This window comes from Ailuropoda melanoleuca, chromosome 2 (genome assembly GCF_002007445.2).
Source record: "Ailuropoda melanoleuca isolate Jingjing chromosome 2, ASM200744v2, whole genome shotgun sequence".
NCBI classification, from domain to species: Eukaryota; Metazoa; Chordata; class Mammalia; order Carnivora; family Ursidae; genus Ailuropoda; species Ailuropoda melanoleuca.
Window position 1 is genome coordinate 191,645,020 of NC_048219.1, and position 23,062 is coordinate 191,668,081.

Genomic DNA, 23,062 nt, shown 5'->3' on the forward strand with positions numbered 1-23,062 from the left:
CTCCTTCTGCTTCTCCTGCAGGCCCCGACTTCCTACCTCCGGGGGCAGGTCCCCCTGGGCTGAGTGAGAGTCTGGCTGTCACCAGTGACTCCTCTCTCCCCGCCCTCTGGTTTCCTCTTTTTTGGTCATTTTCCAATCGATTGTACTGAGGTACCATTTATATATGTGTACTCATTGGGAGTGTTTGATAGCTCAATGAATTTTGACAAATGTAGCCATCATCTCATTGTTTGTTTAAAAAAATGAAACATAACAGATCCAATTATTTTCTTCTCCCTGCCCCCCCGCCTTCAAACACAGTGTTTGACTGCAACTTTGCACCAAAGGGCCTTTGAATTTGCCTTCAGAACAGCACACTTCAGGCAGGAAAGGCTCTCTTGGTGGTGCGCGGAGGGTCTTCTTGAGGAACTTCCCATAGAAGCACAGGGGCCCAGGGCTGCGTGGTGTCTCAGTCAGTTAAGGGTCGGACTCTTGATTTTGGCTCCGGTCATGATCTCGGGTTATGAGATTGAGTCCCGTGTCGGGCTCTGTGCTGAACGTGGAGCCTGCCTAAGATTCTCTCTGTCCCTCTCCCTCTGACTGCACCCGGCCCTCCACCGGCCCCTACACTCATGCTCTCTCTCTCTCTAAAAAAGAAAAAAGAAGCAGCGGCAGCCCAGGGCCCAGGAATGACTCCGTGGATCCAGCTTTCTGCTGCCTCCCTAGAGCATTGGACTTCCTTCTTTGTGGCCCTGAGTTTCCTTTTCTGAGAGCAATTCAGACCTCAGTGGTTTCTTTGAGCACTCCGGAAAGCCCTCAGACCCCTTCCTGACACACCCAGGCCGCTCCTCCGGGGTGCAGTTCAGTATGATAGGCCCAGGTTGTTTTGCTGGGCTTTGCAGGGATTTTAATAGGAGGTACATTTTATTTATTTAAAGTTTTAATTTTAATTCCAGTTAGTTAACATACAGTGTTATATTAATCCCCATCACCTGTCACCCATCCCCCCTTCCTCACCCCTCTGGTAACCATCAGTTTGTTTTCTATAATTAAGAGTCTGTTGGAGTGCCTGGGTGGCTCAGTCGGTCCGATTCTTGATTTCAACTGAAGTCATGATCTCAGGGTTGTGTGATCGAGCCCTGTGTTGGGCTCCAAGCTAAGCATGGAGCCTGCTTGAGACTCTCTCTCTGTCTCTCTCTCCCTCTGCACCCCCACCCCATTGCTCTCTCTCTCTCAAATAGTAAATAAATAAATCTTAAAAGAGTCCATGTCTTTTTTTTTTAAAGATTTTATTTATTTATGCGACAGAGATAGAGACAGCCAGCGAGAGAGGGAACACAAGCAGGGGGAGTGGGAGAGGAAGAAGCAGGCTCATAGCGGAGGAGCCTGATATGGGGCTCGATCCCGTAACTCCGGGATCACGCCCTGAGCCGAAGGCAGACGCTTAACCGCCGTGCCACCCAGGCGCCCCAAGAATCCATGTCTTGATTTTGCTCTCTCTTATTTTTTCCCTTGCCTTTTTTTTTGTTTCTTAAATTCCATATATGAGTGAAATCATATGGTGCTTGTCTTTCTCTGACTGACTGATTTCGCTCAGCATGATACTCTCTAGCTCCATCCATGTTGTTGCAAATGGCAAGACTTCGTTCCTTCTCATGGCTGGGTAATATTCCACTGGAAGTACACGCCACATCTTCTTTATCTATCCATCAGTCCATGCACACTTGCTCCATAGTTTGGCTATTGTAGATAATACCCAATAAACATAGGGGCACGTGTAGCCCTTTGAATTAGTGTTTTGTATTTTGGGGGTAAATACCCAGTCATGTGACTACTGGATCATAGGGTAGTTCTAGTTTTAATTTTTGGAGGACCCTCCATACTGTTCCCCACCGTGGCTGCACCAGTTTGCATCCCCACCAACGGTGCAAGAGGCTTGCTTTTCCTCCACATCCTCACCAACACCTGTGCTTCTTGTGCGGCTGATTCCAGCCATTCTGACAGGTATGAGGTGATAGCTCACTGCAGTTTGTATACGGCTACATTTTAAAAGACAGATTGCATTTTCTGAACTGGCTAAAAGTCACTTCCATTAACTTATACATTTTTTAAACTTGCTTGTTACCGAGCAGTTACCCAGAATTTGGCTGTAAACGTGATGATTTATTCATTTGACAAATATTTATTGAGCACTTATCGTGTTTTAGAGTCTAGACACTGGACTTTCGGTGTAAACAAGACAAAATCCTGCCCCTGTGGAATTTACATTTTAGTGGGGAAGGCAGGCACTGAACAAAGAAGCACATAATATAAATGTCAGAGGAAAAACAAAGCAGGTAAGAGGGTAAGCACAGGGCAGTAAAGTGGGAAGGGATCCCGGAGAAGATGGTCAGGGAAGGCCTGGCTGAGGAGTGGGCATTTGAGCAGAGATCTAAGTGAATGCACTACGAGGACAGTGGGGCACAGGCTGATCCAGACCGAGGGGGCAGTAAGTGCAAAGTCCTGAGGTGGGTGTGCTCACTTGGGCTCGCACAGAGAAGAGGGGGAGGAAGAGCAGGCACGTACGGAGGCCCACGAGGAGTGTTTGCTGTTTGTCCAGGTGTGAGATGCAGATGGCTTAAGCAGGCTGGGAGCAGAAGACCGGCAAGGGCGGGTCAGACCCAGGACGTTCCTGGAAGGTAGGGTTGATAGCATTTGCTTCTGCATTAGATGACTTAACACCTCTGTACCTGGATGATTTCAGGTCTCTTCTTTAAAATCTGTGTCTAGGGGCACCTGGGTGGCTCAGCCGGTGAAGCATCTGCCTTCCGCTCAGGTCCTGATCTCAGGGTCCTGGGATGGAGCCCTGAGTTGGGCTCCCTGCTCAGCGGGGAGTCTGCTTCTCCTTCTCTCTCTGCAGCTCCCCACTTCTCCTGCTCTCTCTCTGTCTCAAATAAATAAATAAATAAAATCTTTAAAAAATAGAATAAAATAAAATTCTGTTTTTATGAAATATGTTTTTGGTTGGAATAATTATAACCTAGCAAAGACTTCCTGTTCCCCCTGCATTTGATGCACTGTGGCACAGCAGCCTCTGCACATTTACTGTTCTTCCTACCATCTATTTTTAACTGTGCCGACAGTGAAGGCATCATTAGGGCATCCAATCCCCTCCATAACCCTCTGAATTAGATACTATCTCCGCTTTGCAGATAAAAACCTGAGGTTCAGAGAGCCAAAGATACGGGTTTAACCACACAGATCCCAAGATCTGTGCGGCGGCTGCAAGGATGCAGGAATTTAAGAAACAAACAAAAAAAAAAAAAAAAGGAAAGAAAAGAAGAGAGAGAAATCAGGAAATGGACTCTTTTTTTCTTAAGATTTATCTATTTATTATTTGAGAGAGAGTAATGGGGGTGAGGGGCAGAGGGAGACGGAGAGAGAATCTCAAGCAGGCTGGAACATGTGTGCACCTTGTCCCCTTGTCCCCTCATAACCATGGCGCTCCCGCTGACCAGGCACAGAGCGAGGATCCTGACTTGTATCATGTCCTGCGTCCTTGGAGCCGCCCCACAAGGCAGGACTAGGATTGGTCCCTTTTTCTGGAGGAGGGTGTGTGGTGTCACCGTCTGAGCCCCCCGGCTGGGGCCAGGCAGGGGGCCTGGCCACCCGACCCCTGGGCTGGGGCTCAGCTCTGCATGCACCTTGGGAGATCCACTCCGTGGGAGGGCCAGCCAAGCACAGGGCTGGGTTCTGGGTGCCTGATTTATTCTAAGAGTTTTCTTTCTTAAGGTTTTTGAAATCCTTTTCCCTTTTGAAATAACCTTCTTGTTTTTTAAATAACAAACTTACTGAGATCTAGTTCACATACCATCCACTTTACCCATCGAAAGTGTACAAATTCATGGTTTTCCGTCTATTCGGGTTGTAAACCACCATCACAACCAGTTTGAGACTGTTTTCCTAACCCCAAAAAGAAATCGGATACCCGTTAACAGTCCCTCCCTATATCCCCTCCTGCTCCCACTGCAGCCCTCAACAACCACTCAGAATGTACTTTCTGTCCCTATAGACGTGCCTGTTCTGGAACTTTTCACGTAGATAGAACGATATAATACGTGACCTTTTGTGGCTGGCTTCTTTTACTTACAGCTTTACGTTTTTAAGTTTCATTTATGTTGTAAGCATGTGTCGGTACTTCCTTTATGGATGAATATTCCTCTCTACGGATAAGCCATTTTTACATATGCGTTCACCTGCTGATGGACATTGGGGTTGTTTCTACTTTTTGGTTGTTATGAATAACGCTGCTACGAGTGTGTGTGTGTACCTGTGCACACGTCTACATACATGCATACGTCTATACGCACTTATACTACATACATAGACATACCAGCTCCTCACTGCATACAACGCAAGTTCAATCAGAAGTACAGAAAATAAAAAGAGCCCCCAGAATGTGTGAACCGAGCACCCAGACCAACTGACTGGAGCACAAGCCAGAAAAGGGAGTCGTGTAGGGCTTCCCAGGGCTCAGGGCACAAGGCGCAGCCTGGGTCCCCCCATCTCACCCTGAGCACCCACGCCCGGGGTCCGTGCCCCAGTTCGCACGTGCTCCCCTGCCTTTCTGGCCCGCACTCTCGGCCCCGTCTGCCTCCGTCCGCTGGGAGCCCTTGATCGGTCCGGAGCTGTGGCGCCCCCTGGTGTCCATCCAGGCGTGGGGCGCCTCCTCCGACCCTGCTCAACCGTACCCACGGGACACCTGGAACCTTGTTTTGTCCTGTTCACATCCCAAGGCCTCACGGGGCTCCCCCGCAGATTAAACAGAGGGGGTGAAGGCCTCCGAGAGAGACCTTGGAGAGCCGGCCAGCCCGGGAGATGACAAATCTGTCCAGCCCCGGATCTGCCGTTCTGCCGCCAGAGGAGCGAGGCGCGGCAGCTGCGCGTCCCTCTCGGGAACGCCGCGCTCAGGCAGGGGAGGGCTTGGCAGACGCGGGGCAGGAAGCGCACCCTGTACTGCCCGGTGTGGTGCGCAGTCCCCAAACCGCCCGCCCGCCCGCACGCACGCACGCACACCGCACACACACATATACACAATACAGACCACGCGCACACACTGTACACCCCCCAACATACATACACACACCATACCATACACCCCCCCAACATACATACACACCTCCCGTACACACACACGTACCATACCATACCCTGGGGCTGAAATCAAAACCCCAAACCTGCTGGAGCTCCCCCGCCCCCCTCCCCCATAGAGACGGACAGGCAGTAGGCAGGGAAGCCAGCCCCGGGAAGGAGGTAGTGTGCAGTGGGACCCCATTTGGGATAGAGGGTTAGGAATGAAGGTCGGAATATCTGATTGCAATGAGGCAACAAACAGAAAGCTGAAGGCATTTCGGAGAGAGGATGTTTGGGTGGTTTTAATGGTCCAGTTGAGGAGAGTGCCCTCAGATTATGTTAATGGGACCCAGAAAGCACGGAGGAGACCCGGCAAAAGCAAATGGGCCAAATTCTTTGTGTCTCTTGTGAAGGAGCCTGCAGTTATTGCTCGTGATTTTGATTTTGATAAATGTGGGTTTAATAATTTTCATGAAAAAATAAATGGAACCACTAACAGAATAAAAAACAGGATGTCTACTTTCCAAATCGTTGCAGAAGATAAAAGCAAGCAAAACAGTCTACAGAAAAAAAATTAAACGTAAAGGAACAACAAAAAAAATTAAGGAACATTAAAAACACAAAGTCAAAATTCAGACGAAGTTGGCCCAAGAATAAGCAATAATGACGGCAAATGTGAACAATCTCTTTTCCTTATTAAATTCTAAAATGTCTCAAATTATATATATTTTAATCTAAAACTTGATAAACACGCTTAAATAAAAAAATACACAGCAAAGGGAAGAATCCAAGTTTGGGCAAAGGCAGCAAGCACAAATAAAAATAAAGTAGGACTGATAATGTTCATATCAGATAAAAAAGTACAGGAAGTGCCAGGAAGTACAGGGCACGCGATGTAGGAAGTTCTTAAGTGGCAGCTAGACATGGTTGCTGTTTCCGGGGTGGGCTTCCCCCATTTTCAGGCATGAGGGAGGGTCTTCAAAGTAAGGCATGGCTGCGTGACATGTTTTGGCTGGTTAAATGTGAGTGTAAGTCTCCTGTGTCACCTCCTGGTGGAAGCCCTTGATGTGCGACCTCCTAGCACGCCGCTTCTGGACCCCCCTTCCAATGGAGCAAACCTGCTTAGATTGGGAGATGCAACGCTCAGCCTTTGTTTGGTAAGGAGCTGCCCTGGGGGGCTGCCCAGACCCACAGTAGGCTTTGTACAAGCAAGAAATAAATCTTTATTTTAAGCCACTGAAATTTGGGGGTAGATGGTTACCACAGCATGACCTCACATATCCTAATACATATATTAATACTGAATCTTTATGTCCTAAGTAGCAACTATATAATTATTAAAATATAAGGATAAATAGAAAAAAACAAATTACAGTGCATTTTCCCAACATCATGATTAGTCTTCAGTGAATCAATAGAGGGCCGGAAGATTTGAGCATAGTAACATAAAACGCAAAATGGATTAAATGCTTACAGAATTTTGAACAGTGCAAATGTATTCATCTTATTTTTAAAGTATCCATGAACTTTTACAAAATCGATTACAACATAGGAATGAATAATTTAATAAAGCAGAAAGTGTATAAGCACTGAGACTAACCTCAGTAAAACTAAAATTAATATAAATTAAGGAAAAATTAAATCCCACTTGGAATTCTCAGGAAAAAAAAACAACTAAGTCGGGCACCTGGGTGGCTCTGTTGGTTGAGCATCTGCCTTCGGCTCAGGTCATGACCCCAGGGTCCTGGAATCGAGTCCTGCATCAGGCTCCCTGCTCAGTGAGGAGCTGCTTTTCTCTCTCCTTCTGCTGCTCCCCTCCTGCTTGCACTCTCTCACTCTCGCTCTCTCTCAAATAAATGAATAAATAAGTAAGTAAATAAAATCTTAGAAAAAAATCAAGTCAACAGACTATGGAGAAGATAAAAGTCAGAATGCCATATACCAAAATTTGGGTCTATGAACCCAGCCATACTCAGAAATAAATGTTCAATTACAAATTTGCAAGAGGTACAGGGAATTGTTAAGGAAACCAGTATAAATAACATTACTATAGTGGAATTAACTAAGAGCCTGTGTCCTGGTACCATGAAAAAGGGAAGACCATTGGTGAAGTAGATAAGCTCCTGCCCCTGGCAAATCTGAATGTACTTTGCTGGCAAATAGCGCCTGGCCCAAAGCTGCTCTTGGAGACGGCCACACGTCCAGGAAGGTGTAGGTGAGGACCCACACTCACAGCACTCTGAAGTGACTGACACACGATGTAATGCCAGAATCGGGAAGAGTCAGCATGGACGGACCTTACTAAGGGGACAGAGAGAGAAACACCTCCCAGCCTCAGCGTCATGCCCATGAGGCACCAGCAAGAGAGGGAGGAAGGAGGGGAGAGAGGTTCTGGTATTTCTCCCTGTTTTGGTGACATGTCCTGCACCATGGCCCAGCTCCTGTAGGACAACGCCTCTACCCAGCTCCAACTCAGGGTGACTCCCTTCATCCCAGGGGAGTCACTGGCCACCCCCTGGCTCGTCGGTGGCACCTGTCTACACCTCTGTGAGTAGTCCCTTCCGTAAAGCCTCTTCATGTGAACCGTCTGAGTCAAATTCCTTTTCTGATGGGACCCTCCCCACTTACGTGGTCCCTAAGAGAGGGGGCTCCTCAGTCTGTCCCTTTCCAGGCTCTGAGCCTGTCCAGACATTGTCGCCTCTCTGATCACCCCCAGAGACCCCCTGCTCCTGTGCAGCCCATTTTGGAACACCCCTTTGGGGTCATGGCTGTCACGGAGGACCTCCCACGTCTTGGGTGTGTGGAATGGCGGGAGGTAGTCTCCTGGAAACCCGGGCCTGGCCGAGGACCTGGAGCTCGGCCTCCCTAGAGCTCCTATCACCTCCATGGTAGGTGCAGGGTTGGTACCTCTCTGGAGCCAGTCCTCCCAGGGGGTCCTGGCTGTCGTGGTCTCCCTGCATGGGACTGCACTGTCGGGTCCCCAGGTGGCTTTGCAGGTGAGGTGGTTGTGGAGATGGGGGACCAAGGCCCGGACCAGAGGATTGGAAGCTCTTGGGTAATACCACCTGGAGAAATCTCTGAGGGTTTCAAAACTTGTCCCATGATTTATGGAATATTTGTCTATCCTTCCCAGCTTTTCAGCAGAAATTCCTGCCAGGATGACATGTCCTTGTGACCGCTGAGGAAGCAGCCATAGGACCTCAGGTTTGGATATCCATAGAGGACTGGCTCTCTAGCAGCATCCTAAGCCAACAGACTGACGGACTGGCTTCACCTGGTGGGGACTGAAGCTGACAACAGAGTCATGCATGTTATTTGCGGACTAATTCATGGGGCGAGAGCTACTTGGCAGGATAGCATGCGTACTTGGGCTGGAGAGTTGCCGGCACCCCAGATCCTGTCCACGGGGAAAACCTTCAGCTGGACGACTCCCTGAATCCCAGAATTCTCCCCCCTTGAGCCTTTGGGCTTAGGGGACATGTGCCTGCCTCGTCACCAGCAAAGCCCATAGTGTATCCATTGCCTTCTTGTTCCCCCTACTTCTGCCAGACCCGTCTGCATGGGGTCTGCAGACAGCACAGTGAACTGAGGCACTGGTGAGGCCTGAGTGCTGCAACCCCTCACCCTCATTGACATAGGCACCCGAGTTCTGAGCCACAGAGGTGGGGTGAGACCAAGGAAGATAGCCACGCACTGGACTAGCCGCCCCCAGGGGCAGTGGTGGAAGTTGGGGGTGGGGTGGGTGGGAAGGGCCCTAACCTTCCCCAGCTGGAACCTGTCTTAAAAGCAGTTTTCTCACCTGGGCAAGGTCACTGGGTTGGTCTGAGAACTTGCAGCTGCAGGGAAGAAAGGCCATAGAGCTCAGATGCCTGCAGAAAGTCTGGGTGCGCTGGCCACCTCACCTCCCCCATGTGCCGGTTTTCCCTGGAAAACTCAGCCAGGCTCACCGACCCGTGACCTCAGGGCCACACTGTCCCAATTCCCCCGAGCAGGGTCGTGCCCAGCTGATATAACCAGCCCGAAAGGCTCTTTTTGTTCCTGCTTTCAACCAAACAGGGGACAGGGCACAGACGCAAGGAGTCGCTATGCCAAGGATGTGGTGAGATTATCTCAAGAGTTATTTGATTTTCTTGCAGGTTTCAGGCAAAGAGATTCTAAATATTCATAATGTCACATTCAGGCTCCCTGGAGCATAGGAATCATAACTGTTAGCAGCTTCAAGTGAAGAGACACACCACAAGCCCTGGCAAAACACAGCCCAGTGTGCAAACATGGAAGCTAATACCGCCTCGTTCTCCCTGAGGTCCTCGGCCTCGGTCCCTGCTGACCATGACATTCACTCTGAGACAACACGGCCCACTGTATGCGTTTGTGCGCTAAGATCACAAGGTAACCTGACCAATCCTGCAAGCTACACAGAAACCTAAATCTCCCCAAACAGAAGGGAAGTTTCTAGTTCTTTCCCTCCTCTAATAACAGAGAGAAGATGGAGTAGAATTAGAGGACCCTCAGTCAGCTAAATTCCATTTCAATTTAATTCGCAGCATCTGACTTCCCAGCTGTGAAAGGCTCTGAACTGGTCAGATTCACCGGAGACAAAATGCACGTGGAGAGTCCTGTCCCGCCCGAAAAGAGTCAGATTTAGTCTGTTGGTGGGGGCAGGAGTCTTATAGCAAGAGCCCTAGGATATTTTTTTTTAAGATTTTATTTATTTATTTGAGATAGAAGGAGAAGAGAGAGAGAGCATGAGCGTGTGGGGGACAGAGAGAGGGGGAGAAGCAGACTCCCCACTGAGAAAGGAGTCCGATGCAGGACTCAATCCCAGGACCCTGAAATCATGACCTGAGTTGAAGGCAGATGCTTAACCGACTGAGCCACCCAGGCGCCCCAAGATCCCCCCGGGGATTCGGATACAAACAAATCCAGAATTGGGAACCTGGTTCAACCTACAGCTGGAGAGAAGAAAGGCAAAAGCCTTGTCTTCACATTCCCCCTCTTCCTCAGACTAATATCTAAAAAATAAATGCGGTAAGTAAATAAGAGAGTTTTCAAGATGTTCATGGAATGACTTCTTTTTTAATTTTTCCACTAGTTAAGACAAAATCATTACAATGATTGACTTCTTTCATTTAGTTACATAAATAAAATTTTTATAAATATCTCTTTATAAACAATATAAATAGCTTTACAACATAAATACATTTATGCATGACATGAATTTACAAACAGCAATGTTTTACAGCTGGTTTTGTCAGTCTCTTAAAAACCGTCCCTTGTCGTCATGTTCGTGTAGGTGTGTGTTGCATGTATATAATATATATAATATATAACTTTTTATTTTTCATTTTCAAAAAAACCAAACAATAAAATCATACCCCCCTTCCCAAATAATAATAAAACAGCTGGTGTTGTGTATTCCCAGTACCAGAAAAAAAAAAAAAAGAAATGTCAAAGCCACATTGCGTTGGAGATGCTTCCAGATGCTGTGAGGCTGATGACCAAGAGTGACCTCAGCAAAACGGAGAAGTTCCCGATCCTGAAACACAGAGGGGACATGGGACACTTAGCTGAGACAGCCCAGCCTGCAGGACAGTCCCTTTTCCACAGCAGCGTGAAGCAGCGTCCCACCTGGGCCAAGCAGCCCTGACAAGGCCGTCCTGGAGCGGGAATGGGGCCCCTCTCTGGCCCTCACCTCACCTCCTGCTATGTCCTTGGCACTTCCCACCCCAGCACAGGTGGGACCAGAATGTCTGCCAGCCCTCCTCCCCCTCAGTCTCCCTGCAGGCCTGGCCCTTGGCCCTGGGTGAGGCACAGGGAGGAAAGGAGAGTGGAAATGCCCTTCTCCCTTTTTTGCCAGGACACAGACCCTCAGTGAGGCGCTTGCCTCGGCTTCCCGTGTCTGCGTGACAGCAGAGGGAAGGGGGAGACAAACAGGCGAGGAGTTGGGGGTTCTGGGCTCCAATCCCAGCTCTGACATTCACTTCCTGGATGGCCCTGGAAAGCTGTGAGTATCGCTTTCCTCACCCATAAAATGGGATAATAGCCACCTCCCAGGGCCTTTTAAATTCAGCACGGGGCCACACGTTGGGCATTGGTGGAGTGTCTGGGTCACAGCTGCCCCTCATTAAATAGCACTTCCTTCTCCAGCTTGCTGCACCTCAGGAAGGGTCCCTTCAGACGCAGAGGAAGCGGGGTCTCACGCCAGCCCTGGGGCAAGGGATGGTCACACTGGGTTTGCTGGGTTAAGAGTTAAAAGAGTCCTTTGATGAGGGCTTCACCAGCTCTCTGCTAATGGGCATGTGGGTGCTCTGGGGCCCGAGGAAGGAGTCCTCATGAGACGGTGTGGTGCCCTTCCAGAGGACAGCACATGCAGAGGGACCCAGGGCCTTGATGAACTGTCCCTCAACTCCCGTCTCTGGCTGTCCCATGTGTTTAAACAGACGATAGATATCTGTGATGTCCCTGGGGCTCATGGGCAAGGTGTTCATTCAGGCACCGGCCACACCCCATCTCTGTCATTAGGATTTTATAATCAAGACTGTAACCATCGGCGACAGTCATTATGGTGGCTGCTTAGAGCCAAAGTCAACTCCCCAGTGAAGAAGTGGCCAGGGCTGGGACAAGTTTTCATTCATGTGAAAAATCTAAGCTGTCTTCTCTTTGAAGCTGAGACAATGAGCTACCCTGATCATCTGCGCAGGAAGCAGACGCTGTCTTCTGGCGACAGCTGTGGCGTGAGGGGGGTGCTAAGAAGGTGAAGGTGTTGGAGGTGGCTGTTCAGCTAAAGGAAAGAACTTTGGGGAGGTCAACAAACGTCCCTAGTCAGAGGCGTTGAGACGTCCTAGCAATCTGGCCGCTTGCCTAGCACCTCCCTCCTGCCGGACCATCACCTGGTACCCTCAGATGGCCACACCCGAGAACAAGGAGCTTAGGGAGACGTTCATGCCAGACACTTTCCAGGCCCCCTTCCTCATCTTGTCTCCTGCTAACCCGTTGAATAACATTTGTTTAGATTCTGAAGTTTGAGGTCGGTGCTTAAATCACAGCGTGAACTGAAAATGTGAGGCCTGTGGCTCCCCATCTCTTCATTGTTTAGACAGGACAGAAGAAAGCAAAGCCACGACAATGGAAACTACTAAAGGCCAGGCCCTATGTGCCAGAATCACCTCTTCCTCGGCAGGGGCGAGTCAAGATGTCAGACAAACAAAGCCCCTGCAGAAATGGGGNTAAATCACAGCGTGAACTGAAAATGTGAGGCCTGTGGCTCCCCATCTCTTCATTGTTTAGACAGGACAGAAGAAAGCAAAGCCACGACAATGGAAACTACTAAAGGCCAGGCCCTATGTGCCAGAATCACCTCTTCCTCGGCAGGGGCGAGTCAAGATGTCAGACAAACAAAGCCCCTGCAGAAATGGGGGGGGGGGCACACAGTCAAGTCTGGCCGCACAGAGGTGAAAGTCTGCTCAAGCCCAGGGTGGGTGGGAGAGGAGTGCCCCTAAGCTGGGGAGGGGGTCATGTTTCTCTGGTCATTGACAAACATTTTTAAGAGCCTCTTTGGGGGAGCCATGGGTTCCAGATCACCTTAGGCTAGCACTTGGCCCTCACGTTGCTCACGAGTTAATCTGGAGGAGCTCGATAGGTTCCCAAGCGACTATGGCTCAGGTGAAAAAGTGTTCTTCGCTGTCAAAAAGGCTTGGGGAATGTGCTGGGGAGCTTTGAAGAGGGGCGCTCTCGCTGCCCTCTGGGGGACAACAAGCTGGCAAGGCTTCTTGGGTAAGAAAGCCGCCTCCCTGTGGTCTCGGAGTGGGACGGACAGGCTGTGTGACCCAGAATGGCAGCAGCCAGGCTGCAGGGAAAGGCTGGAAACCAAAAAGGGTCAGATCCTAAAGCACTTGAATGTCAGTTTCAGAGACGGGCTCTGTTTCCCGGTGAGAACTGATGGGCAGCACCAATGACAGGAGTGGGGGGCGGGGGGAGGCAGAGGGGATCTTTGCAACACTGCCAGGACACAGCACCTGGCAGGGGCTGAAGGCAGCACAGGGGTTTCCAGCCCTGGTAGAGGGTGAGGAGACCACGCCAGAAACGGGGGTCCCGGGCATGATGGAGGTGGGGAGATGGTGAGGAGCTTAGTTTGGGACATGTTGAGGTCCAGGTTGCAGCAAAAAAAAATAAGATTTATTTTAGTCTTTTCCCCTGCCCTGAAATAGTGCCACAAACACTGAGGTGCCATCCTGATGTCACACAGGCAGCAAGCAGCGTCAGGACCCTGGACAGACCAGTTTGCTCACAGCCATGGTTTAGGGGAAGGAATAAGAATCAGAAAGCTCTGGGGCAGAAGAGCATCCTGGTGATGCCCCGACAGAGGGCTATTGTCTCTATTGTGGAAGGGGCAGGTATTTCTCCAAGTATGTCCAGCTTAGTCCTGGGAAGCAGCCCCGACCTCTGGGCTACCTAATGCCTGACCACCGTGATACCAGAGGCTGGTAGATAAACTTACCCTCTGCTTGTGTGTATGCTCTTCCTTCTCTGCTCCCACAAACCCACCATCATCCCCTTGATATCCTCAAATGGCGAACTGGGACCAGTTCTGCTGGTTTGCTTATGGTCCAGGAGTGGGCAGGACCCCACCAAGTTGTCTCTGCTTCTCTAAAGGAAGCTAGGTGGGTTCATCCGTGTTGAGCCATTTCTGACCTTGCCAAAGTTCCCTGCCCGCTTTATCCCTCACTTTTGTTGTCTGTAAAATGGGACGATAAATGGGGTTGGGGGCAAATGCCTCGCACACACACTCGTTCTCGTGCTGGGATCTCCTGGCTCTCCTCCAAATGTCGGCTGGGAGGCGGAACGATCCCAGCGCGGGGGAATCAGAGAGGAACCAGCCTGCGGGCGGGGGGTTCAGGCAGGGTTCTTGCGGGCGCCGCGGGGGAGCTAGGTGTGCACGAGCTCCGGGAGGCCAGGGTTGGTGGTACTCACCGCCGCCAGGGGTCGCCGCACTAACATCCCAAGCCGCTCATGGAGCCGATCCGGTCCAGCTTGAGGCCGAAGCAGCCCTTGGACAAGCCCTTCTTGTTGCCTCCTTTGTATTTGCGCGCGTTGGGGTGCTCATGCAGAAGGCGGGCCCACGAGGCCCGAGACTTGGTGTCCACGCGCAGGTCGCGGAGCAGTCGCGACCGGTCACCCTTGAGGTTGGCGCCGCCGCCCCCGGGAGTTTTGTCGCCCTTTTTCTGACCGCCGCCCGCAGCCTGGGGCTCGGCCAGCTCCTCCCCCGGCGGAGTTCGCGGGACCTGTCCGAGGGAAAGGGCGGGCAGGTGAAGGGACGCTGGGCGGTAGCGCGAGGTACTTTGCGGGACCCCTGATGCTCCAGCCCGACGCGCCCGCCAGCGCGATTTGTCCCTTCGGAGCCCCGAGTGCATCCCCACAGATGCCGGACAGCTCGGCCCTGCATCCACCTGCCACGCATCCGCCGTTGTCCGCTCCTTCGGGGAGCCCCTTGCCCTCCCTTCCTTAGCCCCCTGCCGGGCTGGCCACACAGGGGCAGGGGCTGAGCATCTGTCGACGTTCTCCCGAGGCTGGGGACGTAGACCTCCCGAGTAGATTTCGAGGGCTCCCGGCTCTCACCTGTGCACATCTCGGAGAAGAGGGCCGCCTTCCCGCCCTCTGCTCCCTCTTGTGCGCCGCATCCTCCTAGGCCCCCCAGCCCTCCCCTGGCCCCTCACAGTCCCGATGTCCATGCAACAGCACCCACCTTCGGCGGCGCCCCGGGCTTGGCTTCGGAGGGCCGCAGCGAGAGTAGCGTGAGCAGCAGGGCGCAGGCCAGCAGCTGGGAGAGGTGCATGGTGCCGGTGGGGTCGAGGGGCGCAGACCGGTGGCGGCGAGGGCGCACGGGGCCGGCGGGCAGACAGGCAGGCGAGCGCGGAGCAGGCTGGCCGGGCTGCGATGTGGGCGCGAGTCCCAGTGCTGCGCGGCGCCGGCTGGGTGCGCTCTGAGCCCGCCGCTCCGCTCGCGCCTTTATAATCCAACCTGCCGCTGATGTCATCCTCCCGCCCATCCCGCCGCCCCGGCCAATGGCACGCGCGCCGAGGGCTCGGAGGGGGCCGCGGGGGCTCCCCCACTGCCCCCACCTACATCCCACCCCGGAGGGATCCCGCGACTCCGCCAGCTCTCTCCCGCTGCCCTCGCGGCTGCAAAGCGGCGCGCACAGGGAACTCCATTTGCAGCGAGCGCGTGCCAGGCATGCCAAGCGTTGGTGCTCCCGGTGCCCTGCACACACGCTTGGACCTCAACACACGCGCTCTCCCTAGAAGGGATCAGTTTCCCTCTTTGCAGGTGCAAAGACAGGCCCAGAGGAACTAAGTCACTTGCCCAAAGCCGCACAGCCGGAAAGTTGGCCCACCCCGAAATCCACGCCAATCTGTCTTGTTGCCAAACTCTTCCCTGGGCACCAGACAGGCGAAGGCGTGGTACTGCGGCTCCACCTTTCACCTACTCTGGAGCTCAGATCGCACCAACATCTTTTAGTTAGGGAGGCAGAGGATGGGGCGGAGGTCTGGGCGGGAGGCTCAGAGAGAGCGAGGTTTGCCCGGGGCCGCAGGGGGGAGCGCAAGTCCTACACCGGAGAGTGCAAGCTTTTCGCCTGCGGGTGTGTTTGAGAGTGAAACGCGAACGAGATGGGCTAAGAGGGCAGTCCCGACATACTGGTGCCCGTGCGGGTGTGCGATAGCATCCTGTACCTGTACCTGTACCTGTCACCGTGGCTCCAAGTTCGCGCTTAGCCTGGGTCCGCCGCACAGAGCCGCCCAAGGTCGCCCAAGGCACTCACGGGTGCACGCCTGAGCCTGTCTGCACCCACGCGAGGAACCGCTGCGCGAGGATGTTCGCTGCGGCGTCCTATGCACCTGCACAGGCTGGGGAGGGAGCTTTACCCAGCCTCGAGCCCAGTGGCTCATGGCTTCCATGAGCTGTGACAGGCGGTTGCCTTCGTTTTTTCCAGCCGTAGATCTGTGTTGAAGCTGTCAGGATGAAGTCACCTATAGCTGCTGCTCACAACTCCCTCTCCCGGGGCAGGGGTCTTGGTGCCTTGGGCTCTGAGGAGCCCCTTCGGGAGGGACGGCGGAGGCAGAGAGCCTGGCCCCTCAAGAATTGAGTGAGCTACAGACATGTATGATCCCACTGCCACCCAGCAGGACTCTGCTGGAGAGCCAGAACAGGGGCATGGTGGTGGTGCCTGGGCACGCAGACCACAGCCAGATGCAGGTGCCTGGGTGAGTTTTCTCAGGGAAAGGAAGCTGTGCCCGGGACATAGGGCAGTGGCCGTCAAGAAGGGCAGGGGGAATCAGGGGCCAGTTCAAGAGCTCCCACAGCTGGGCCTGGGCCTAGATGCAAGAGGCAATGGCACTGCTGTCCCTTCAGGCTCTCTCCTTCCCACCTGGCACTGCAGACCCACAGAGCCCAAGGTCCCTTTGTATAGGAAATAACCTGCATGGAGGTCTGAGTTTGGGGTAGCAGAATTTCTGAGCCTGGAACAGGATTCAGACATTGACAGGGCATCCTTTGGGAGTTCTGGTGAGTTGATTCACCACTTCCATGCAGCCCCCCCTGATTGCTACTCTGTGGTAACACCCATAGAATGGCACCACTCTTTCATTCAAGGAGTAAGGAAGAGGAACAAGAAGGCGGAAGAGGGAGGAATTTCTGGGTGAGTGATGGAGGTCTTCTCTCCTCTTTGCCTACTGATCAAAGGAGAATGTTACCAATCTGGAAATTCTCTGAGACTTGCTTTATTTACACCTGTTTAAGGAGCTGGGCAGATTGACTAGAGCCAGGCGTGGGGCTCGTTTCCAGGGGACAACAGCTGCCTCCTCTGAAACCCCTTATTAAGGACAGGTTGGAAGCTTCTGGTGCACAGTGGTTACCTCCTTCTGTCTGAAAATCTGTAGGCTGGTTCTTCCTGTCTTTTGTGCTCCTTGGATGTACTTGGTGACAGCTGGCTAACTATCTAAGTCTCCCCTCTCTTTGAGCTTTGAGACTAAATTAAATAAACCAACCTCACCCAACACCACCCCAGCGTGGGCAGAGTCTCAGACTCTCCTTCCCCTCTTTGGTAGTGGAATTTTCTGGTGAGCCCCCACTGCTGACCACTGGGCCGTGGTCCTTTGTGGCAGACCAGATCCTGGAACAGTCACCTGTGGAGTGAGGCTTCCCTGGGGTAGGCCACGGAGCAGCTCCTGCTTAGCTGGGGCCTGGAAGGTGGGGTGGAGAGCAGTTCCAGGACTAGGCTGGAGGAAACTTCAGGAAAGGAGGTAGTCAGCACATCACTGCCTTGGGTTCCTCCCACAGCGAGATGCAGAGGAAGCTGTCTCCCTCTTGGGTCTAGAATGGGGTCTCAGCTTCCTCCTTCCTGCTTCTCCCTCAGGAGGTCTGCTTTGTCTGCTCTGGCCCCAGAGGCCAGGCCTGGGAAAGTTGGACCCCCTGAGCAGCTGAACAGGAGCTCTTGGCTGCACTTTATTGAATGCTCAGTGTGAAAACTCCTCCTGGTGGCAAAAGAGAGAGAAGGCCTTGGGGGTCTGGCAGTTCTGTAGGGAATGGGCCACTTACCCCCTACTGATTCCCCAAGTATCCACCCAGCACCCATCCCCACAGGGAAGGACCCCTGGAAACGGTCACTAGCTTTACAGGCAGAAAAGGACAATGGTGGGGAGGGAGGGCAGCTCCCCCAGCTTGGGCTAGCAGGGCGGGCTTCCTAGAGAGGAAAAGTCTGCGCTGAGCTGGGAAGGGACCTGGCTGGCAGTAGCAGAAAGCATGACTCCCTGTGGGGCAACCGCAGAGCCCGCCCGGGCTTAGAGGATCGCACTATAAGAAAAACAACGAGCAGCCTCGCCAAAGGGCAAGTCCCTGAAACGGAGGGAAGCAGGAGGGCAGCCCCTCGATGTCACAGGGCCCTGCATGCTCAGACACCAGGAAAGTGGGGGCTTCAGATCCAGAGGAGGTAGGCTTGGGAGGAAGGCAAGTCAGCAGGGTGGGTTCTGGAGGCATTTGTGATAAGGAGGAGGAAGGCCTTGTTTGGCAAGGGCGAGAGCCTATTGTGCCCTGGAGGGTGGGGAGGAAAAGCAAGTGTGTGGGGGGAGGCAGGCCTGAAAGATGAGGTGGAGGGAGAGTGGTCATTTGGGGGGTGGGGAGGCAGAGAGGGAACAGGGATTGGGGAAAGTCAGAGCCTGGCTGAGGTATGCCAGATCCCAGGCATCTGAGAGTCACACGGCTGGGACCCTCTTCTCCCTCCTGGACCTCTAAAAAAGGTAGGGACAAGGAGAGCAAAGACTCCATTCCTGTGGGTCCCTTTTCCCTTTTTCTCTTCCATGAAGGCAAGCGGAGACTCTTGCACCTACTCCAGATGGGGCCCTTCCTTGGGACAGTCGGTGTCCCCTCAGCTAGCAAGACCCTATGGAACACGAAGGGGGCATTGATTAGTATCCCTCCGGGGAGAAAGGTGTGTAAACGGGCTTCTCTGAGGCTGGGGAAGGGGTGGTGAAGACAAAATTTTCCAGCTCCCCACCCCAGGAGGTGGGGCCCAGCTCCCTGTGGAACAGCGCCCCCTCCTGGCACTGGGGCAAAGCGGGAGGATTCTCAGACACTGAGGAAGGGAGGAATCCTCAGCAGCCCATCTGTTTCTCTGCAATTATTTCATCCCAGGGGCCCCCTTCCAGCTGCATAACTTCCCAGAGAGGACACTGAACAGGCGGTGAGCAGATCTTATGGAGGCCGGGCAGGGAAATTGCAGCGGGACCCTGGCCAAGGCCCATCACTGCTCTGGGCCTTCAGTTTCACCACCTGTAATGGCGAAAAGGCTGTACTTGCCTCCTGGACAGGGCCAGAGTGAGTCAGGAGGCCTGACAAGAAGCTTCCAACCCCTAGACAAAGGCAGGATGAGCAGCTGGGGCAGAAGAGGAATCCAAATGTCATGGCAAGAACACTTGCACTCCCAGGGAAGAGGGGGAGGACCCTGGGCCCCTGAGACTCCCCAGGAGCGTTTGGTGGTGGAAACCCACAGTGGACACAGAGACCAAAGCTTGGCCAGGTCTTCTTGAGCTTGGTGCCTCCTCCAGGAGTCCTACACCTACAGGGCCTGGCCTTAAGACAGGAGCTGGAGGCCAAGGAAGCGTCATCCGTCTGTCCTGGGCCAGAAATTCCAGGAAAGCTTAACCTAATGGTGCCATGAGGTCTTTGTCTGACCCCAGGACACCCCCACCTGATGAGCCAGCTGCCCTCCTTCTTCTTTCCCAGGGGCTCTGCCAGCACCTGCTCCAGATGGCCTCCAACCCCGCGGTCCTACGCAAGCCCATGACGTCAGAGTTTATCCCTCCTCTTTTTTTTTTTTTTCTCTTTTCAAAAATTAAAGACAGATAGGGTTGACAGATAGCCTCAAGAGATAGGCTTGGTTCCCTGGGGGAAAAACTGCTCCCGTAGGGCTTCTAACAGGCAGGCGAGCAGAGTCTAAGGCCCAAACCCTGAGAAAGCGAGCAGGGAGGTAATGGTAAGGGCCCTTCTGAGCTGAAGACTCCAGCATCCTGACCTCGGTGTAGAGTATGTACCAGCTGTTTGCAGAGGGGACAGGTCTGCTGCCAGGCTCTGTGTCCTGGAGACGGGGCTTGCCTTGGCTGGACTCTGGTAACATGATGATCATGTGGAGCTTTTCCAAATAGGGAGCCACTCCGTGCTGCTCTGGGGGTCCCTACAGTGAGCCCACCTTCTTGAGGTATACCTGGGGGAGGCTGTCTACTCTCTGGTCTTGGAGATCGTGTTTCAGATTTGTTGGAGTCCACAGTCTCCAAGGAAGGAGGCTTTTCCACGTGGGTAGGAGGGTCCCCAATTGTCCTACAGAAGCCTCTGAACTTGGCATCTTCACAGAAGGGGTTACAGGATGGGCCTGTCAGGATCCAGGGCCACCAGTCAGCTCAGGGAACCCCCTCTCTGGGTTTCCCAAGCCTGAGAGCCCTGTGCAGATTTCTGCCCCAGGAGTGTGTGATCATCAATTACTTTCTGGTGAGCAGTCAGTGTGAACGACCAGAAAACACTAGCAAGAGACAGACATGACCCAGCCAGATGCTAATGAGTGTTGGAGGGAACATACTTCTTGCAATCTGGGCTCCCTGGGGATTGGAAAATACTTTTATGCCCAAGCACCACCACCACCCTAAAAAAGCCCAAGCCCATAAAAATTTTTTTCTAACATTTTATTTATTTATTTGAGGGGGGTAGGGGCAGAGAGAATCTCAAGTGGACTCCCTACTGAGCATAGAGCCCAACTCATGGCTCAATCCCACAACCCTGAGATTATGACCTGAGCTGAAATCAAGTGTCAGACTCCTAACCAACTGAGCCACCCAGGTGCCCCCATAAATTGTTTGGAACACACCCTTGTGCCTGTGTGAATTGTTTCTGGGCCCAATGTGCAAAATCACACAACAAACCTTTGTTCCTGGATCGCCCATTAGGGTCCCTTCATCTCAATGAAGGCTGAGCAAGGAGAAGGCTCCTTTCCCCCCAAAATGAGGCCTGCTTTGCATCATGGGTGAAATAATTTAAGAGAGGAGACTCTAGTATAGAGTCCAGGAGGGTTCAGAGCTTCCAATCAAGCAGCTGATTCAGGATCTGGGGCTCCACAAGGGGGTGGTAAGGAGGGGAGGTGGTCTCTGTGCGCAGTGGACAGATACTAGTGGTCGTTTGCTGCTTGGCTTCTCAGCCCCCTGGAGAAGCTGAAATGCCAGATGTTTGCCTGACCACCCCTGTAGACTGTGTGACCAGGACTCCTCAGTTTTTGCTGTTTGTTGAGAGAGAGAGAGAGAGAGAGAAAGAAAGAAAGAAAGGAAGAGGAGGGGCAGGGGGAGAGGGAGAATCTTAAGCAGGCTTCACACCCAGGGTGGAGCGGGACGGGACTCGGTCTCACAACACTGAGATTATGACCTGAGCTAAAATCAACAGTCAGGCGCTTAACCGACTGAGTCACCCAGGTGCCCCTGGAATCCCTAGGCTTTAAATTGGGAGCCATTGCCTTGGAGAGGCCGGCATCTCTTGGAATGCTGTTAGTCACACTCAGGAGGGCGTGGTGGTCCTGGCGATTATGAACCACTGCTCGACCTCAGCACTTCATTCCTGGAATAACCAGTCGGCCAGAGCCCCACTCCTCCCCCAGTCAGCCTCTGATGAGAGGGCGAGGACATCTGGGGGCATCTGGGCCGTGTCATGCACCTTTGGAGATGGATAGAAGGGCAAAGGGAACAACGTGTAGAGAAGCACAATTAGGAGGGACTTGATAGTTCTTCTATGGAAATAGCAGAGCAAGTCATCAGGACAGCATTCGATGACTGGGTCCAGGCTGACTGTGTTGGCCAGGTTGTCTTGAAAAATCATGTTGTAAGTTATTTTGTGGGATGATTAAAAATATCACCCAGACTCTATAGAATTAGACAGTTCCTGATTCTAGCTCACAGCCTGGTGGGGGAGAGTTCCCCAGTAAAATGAATGTGACCTATGCTCATACGTATTACTAAATGAAGCAAATATTTCTAACTTCAGCACCTTCTTACCCCATTAAATCCAAATGTGTTTCTCAGGCAGAATAGGTTTCACGGAGCTAAGAGAAACACAGCATGGTGAGTGATGTGTTATGAGAAAATCTGGAAAGCAGCGGTAAGTGGGCCAGGAGTGGAGGGTGGAAGGGCCGGGAGACAGGGCTCCTGGCTTCAGAGAAGAGTGCACAGGTCGAGCAGCCCAGACAGTGGGGTCTGGCCCCTTTCTGCTACTGTCGGAGGGAACTTGAACTCCGAGGGACTGAGCATCATGCTCTGGACATCCTGGCCCCACACCTGCAGGTGCTAGACCGTGCCTGGGTCATGGCCATGCCCTCTTCTGCTTGTCCCTTGAGTTTTCATCTCGTGAGGACTGCACAGCAGCAGCACGGAGGTCAGACTAGGGTGGTGTGGCTACGACTGCTCACTGAGAGCCTTCTGGGAGATGAGCCTCATGGAGAAGGAGGTGTGACCATTGGGATTGGTTTCTGAGCCCAGCGGAGGCAGGAAAGCCTCCAAGGCAGGCTTGTTTCTGGCCGAAGGGCCTGGCAGGCTCGCGCACGATGTGGGATGGCCCGGGAATCTTCTGGTGTGGTGATCCTGCTGAGTGCCGGGCCTCTCCCTGGGCCTGTTGGTCCCCATTGACTGCTCTTCTGGCTCAACACAGTCAGCAGGGGCCCAGCCTCAGAGTCCCACAGCCCCTGAGCATGTCGCTGTCACAGCCTTAATGCCACCATCTCTCAGCTTGTTGAGGAACTCCTGTGTCCACCTCAGTAGCTCCAGTTTCTTGCACACTGCCTGGCCCACAGTAGGTGCTTAATAAATGCATAGGGATTTAAGGCCAGAACTGTGTTAGGCCTTTCGGGGGGAGGGCAGCAGGGACAGAGATAGCCTCTGCCCTCCCAGCAGGAAGGTGCTGGCAAAGCCACCAGCAGCCCCATTCTGCAGACGGGGCTGTGGAAGCCCCCACTGGCTGCTCGGTCCTAAACCACACACCGGGCTCAACAGGCAGCTCAGGCCTACAGGGCGAGCTGGCGGAACTCCAGTGAGTCATGGGGATCGGGCTTGGGAGCGAGCGCCCCTGCTTCCCTCGAGAACATCTGCTGCAAGGAACAGCTGTCTCCACCCTGCGCTGAGCGGGCTCCCGTGGGAATGTGGTGTGCTGTTTGGCAGAGAAACGGACGCAGCTCTTCCGCCACTCGTGGCCATTTTCTGGGTGGGGGGGTGCTCAGAGTTCTGGGGCCTTTGTCACATCTGTCAGCAGCTATTTCTCTGGGACCACACCGTCCCCTCTTCCCATTCTTTTCTTCTTTAATTTCTGGGAGGTCTGGAAAGGATGGGGCCAGATGGGTTGGGAACATCGTGGTCACAAGGTCTGGGAGACGGAGAGCTCTAGGGTCAGGAAACCAGCC

General features: G+C 53.0%; 1 protein-coding gene across 1 annotated transcript; it reads right to left on the minus strand.

The window, feature by feature from the left end:
- Positions 1-10,304: 10,304 nt before the first annotated feature.
- Positions 10,305-15,054, minus strand: NPPC (natriuretic peptide C). Its single transcript, XM_011223357.3, has 3 exons — positions 14,834-15,054; positions 14,062-14,372; positions 10,305-10,627 (listed from the first exon to the last, which is right to left on the minus strand). Exons 1-2 carry the CDS (start codon positions 14,921-14,923, stop codon positions 14,082-14,084), a joined length of 381 nt encoding a protein of 126 aa, XP_011221659.1. The 5' UTR covers positions 14,924-15,054; the 3' UTR covers positions 10,305-10,627; positions 14,062-14,081.
- Positions 15,055-23,062: the final 8,008 nt, after the last annotated feature.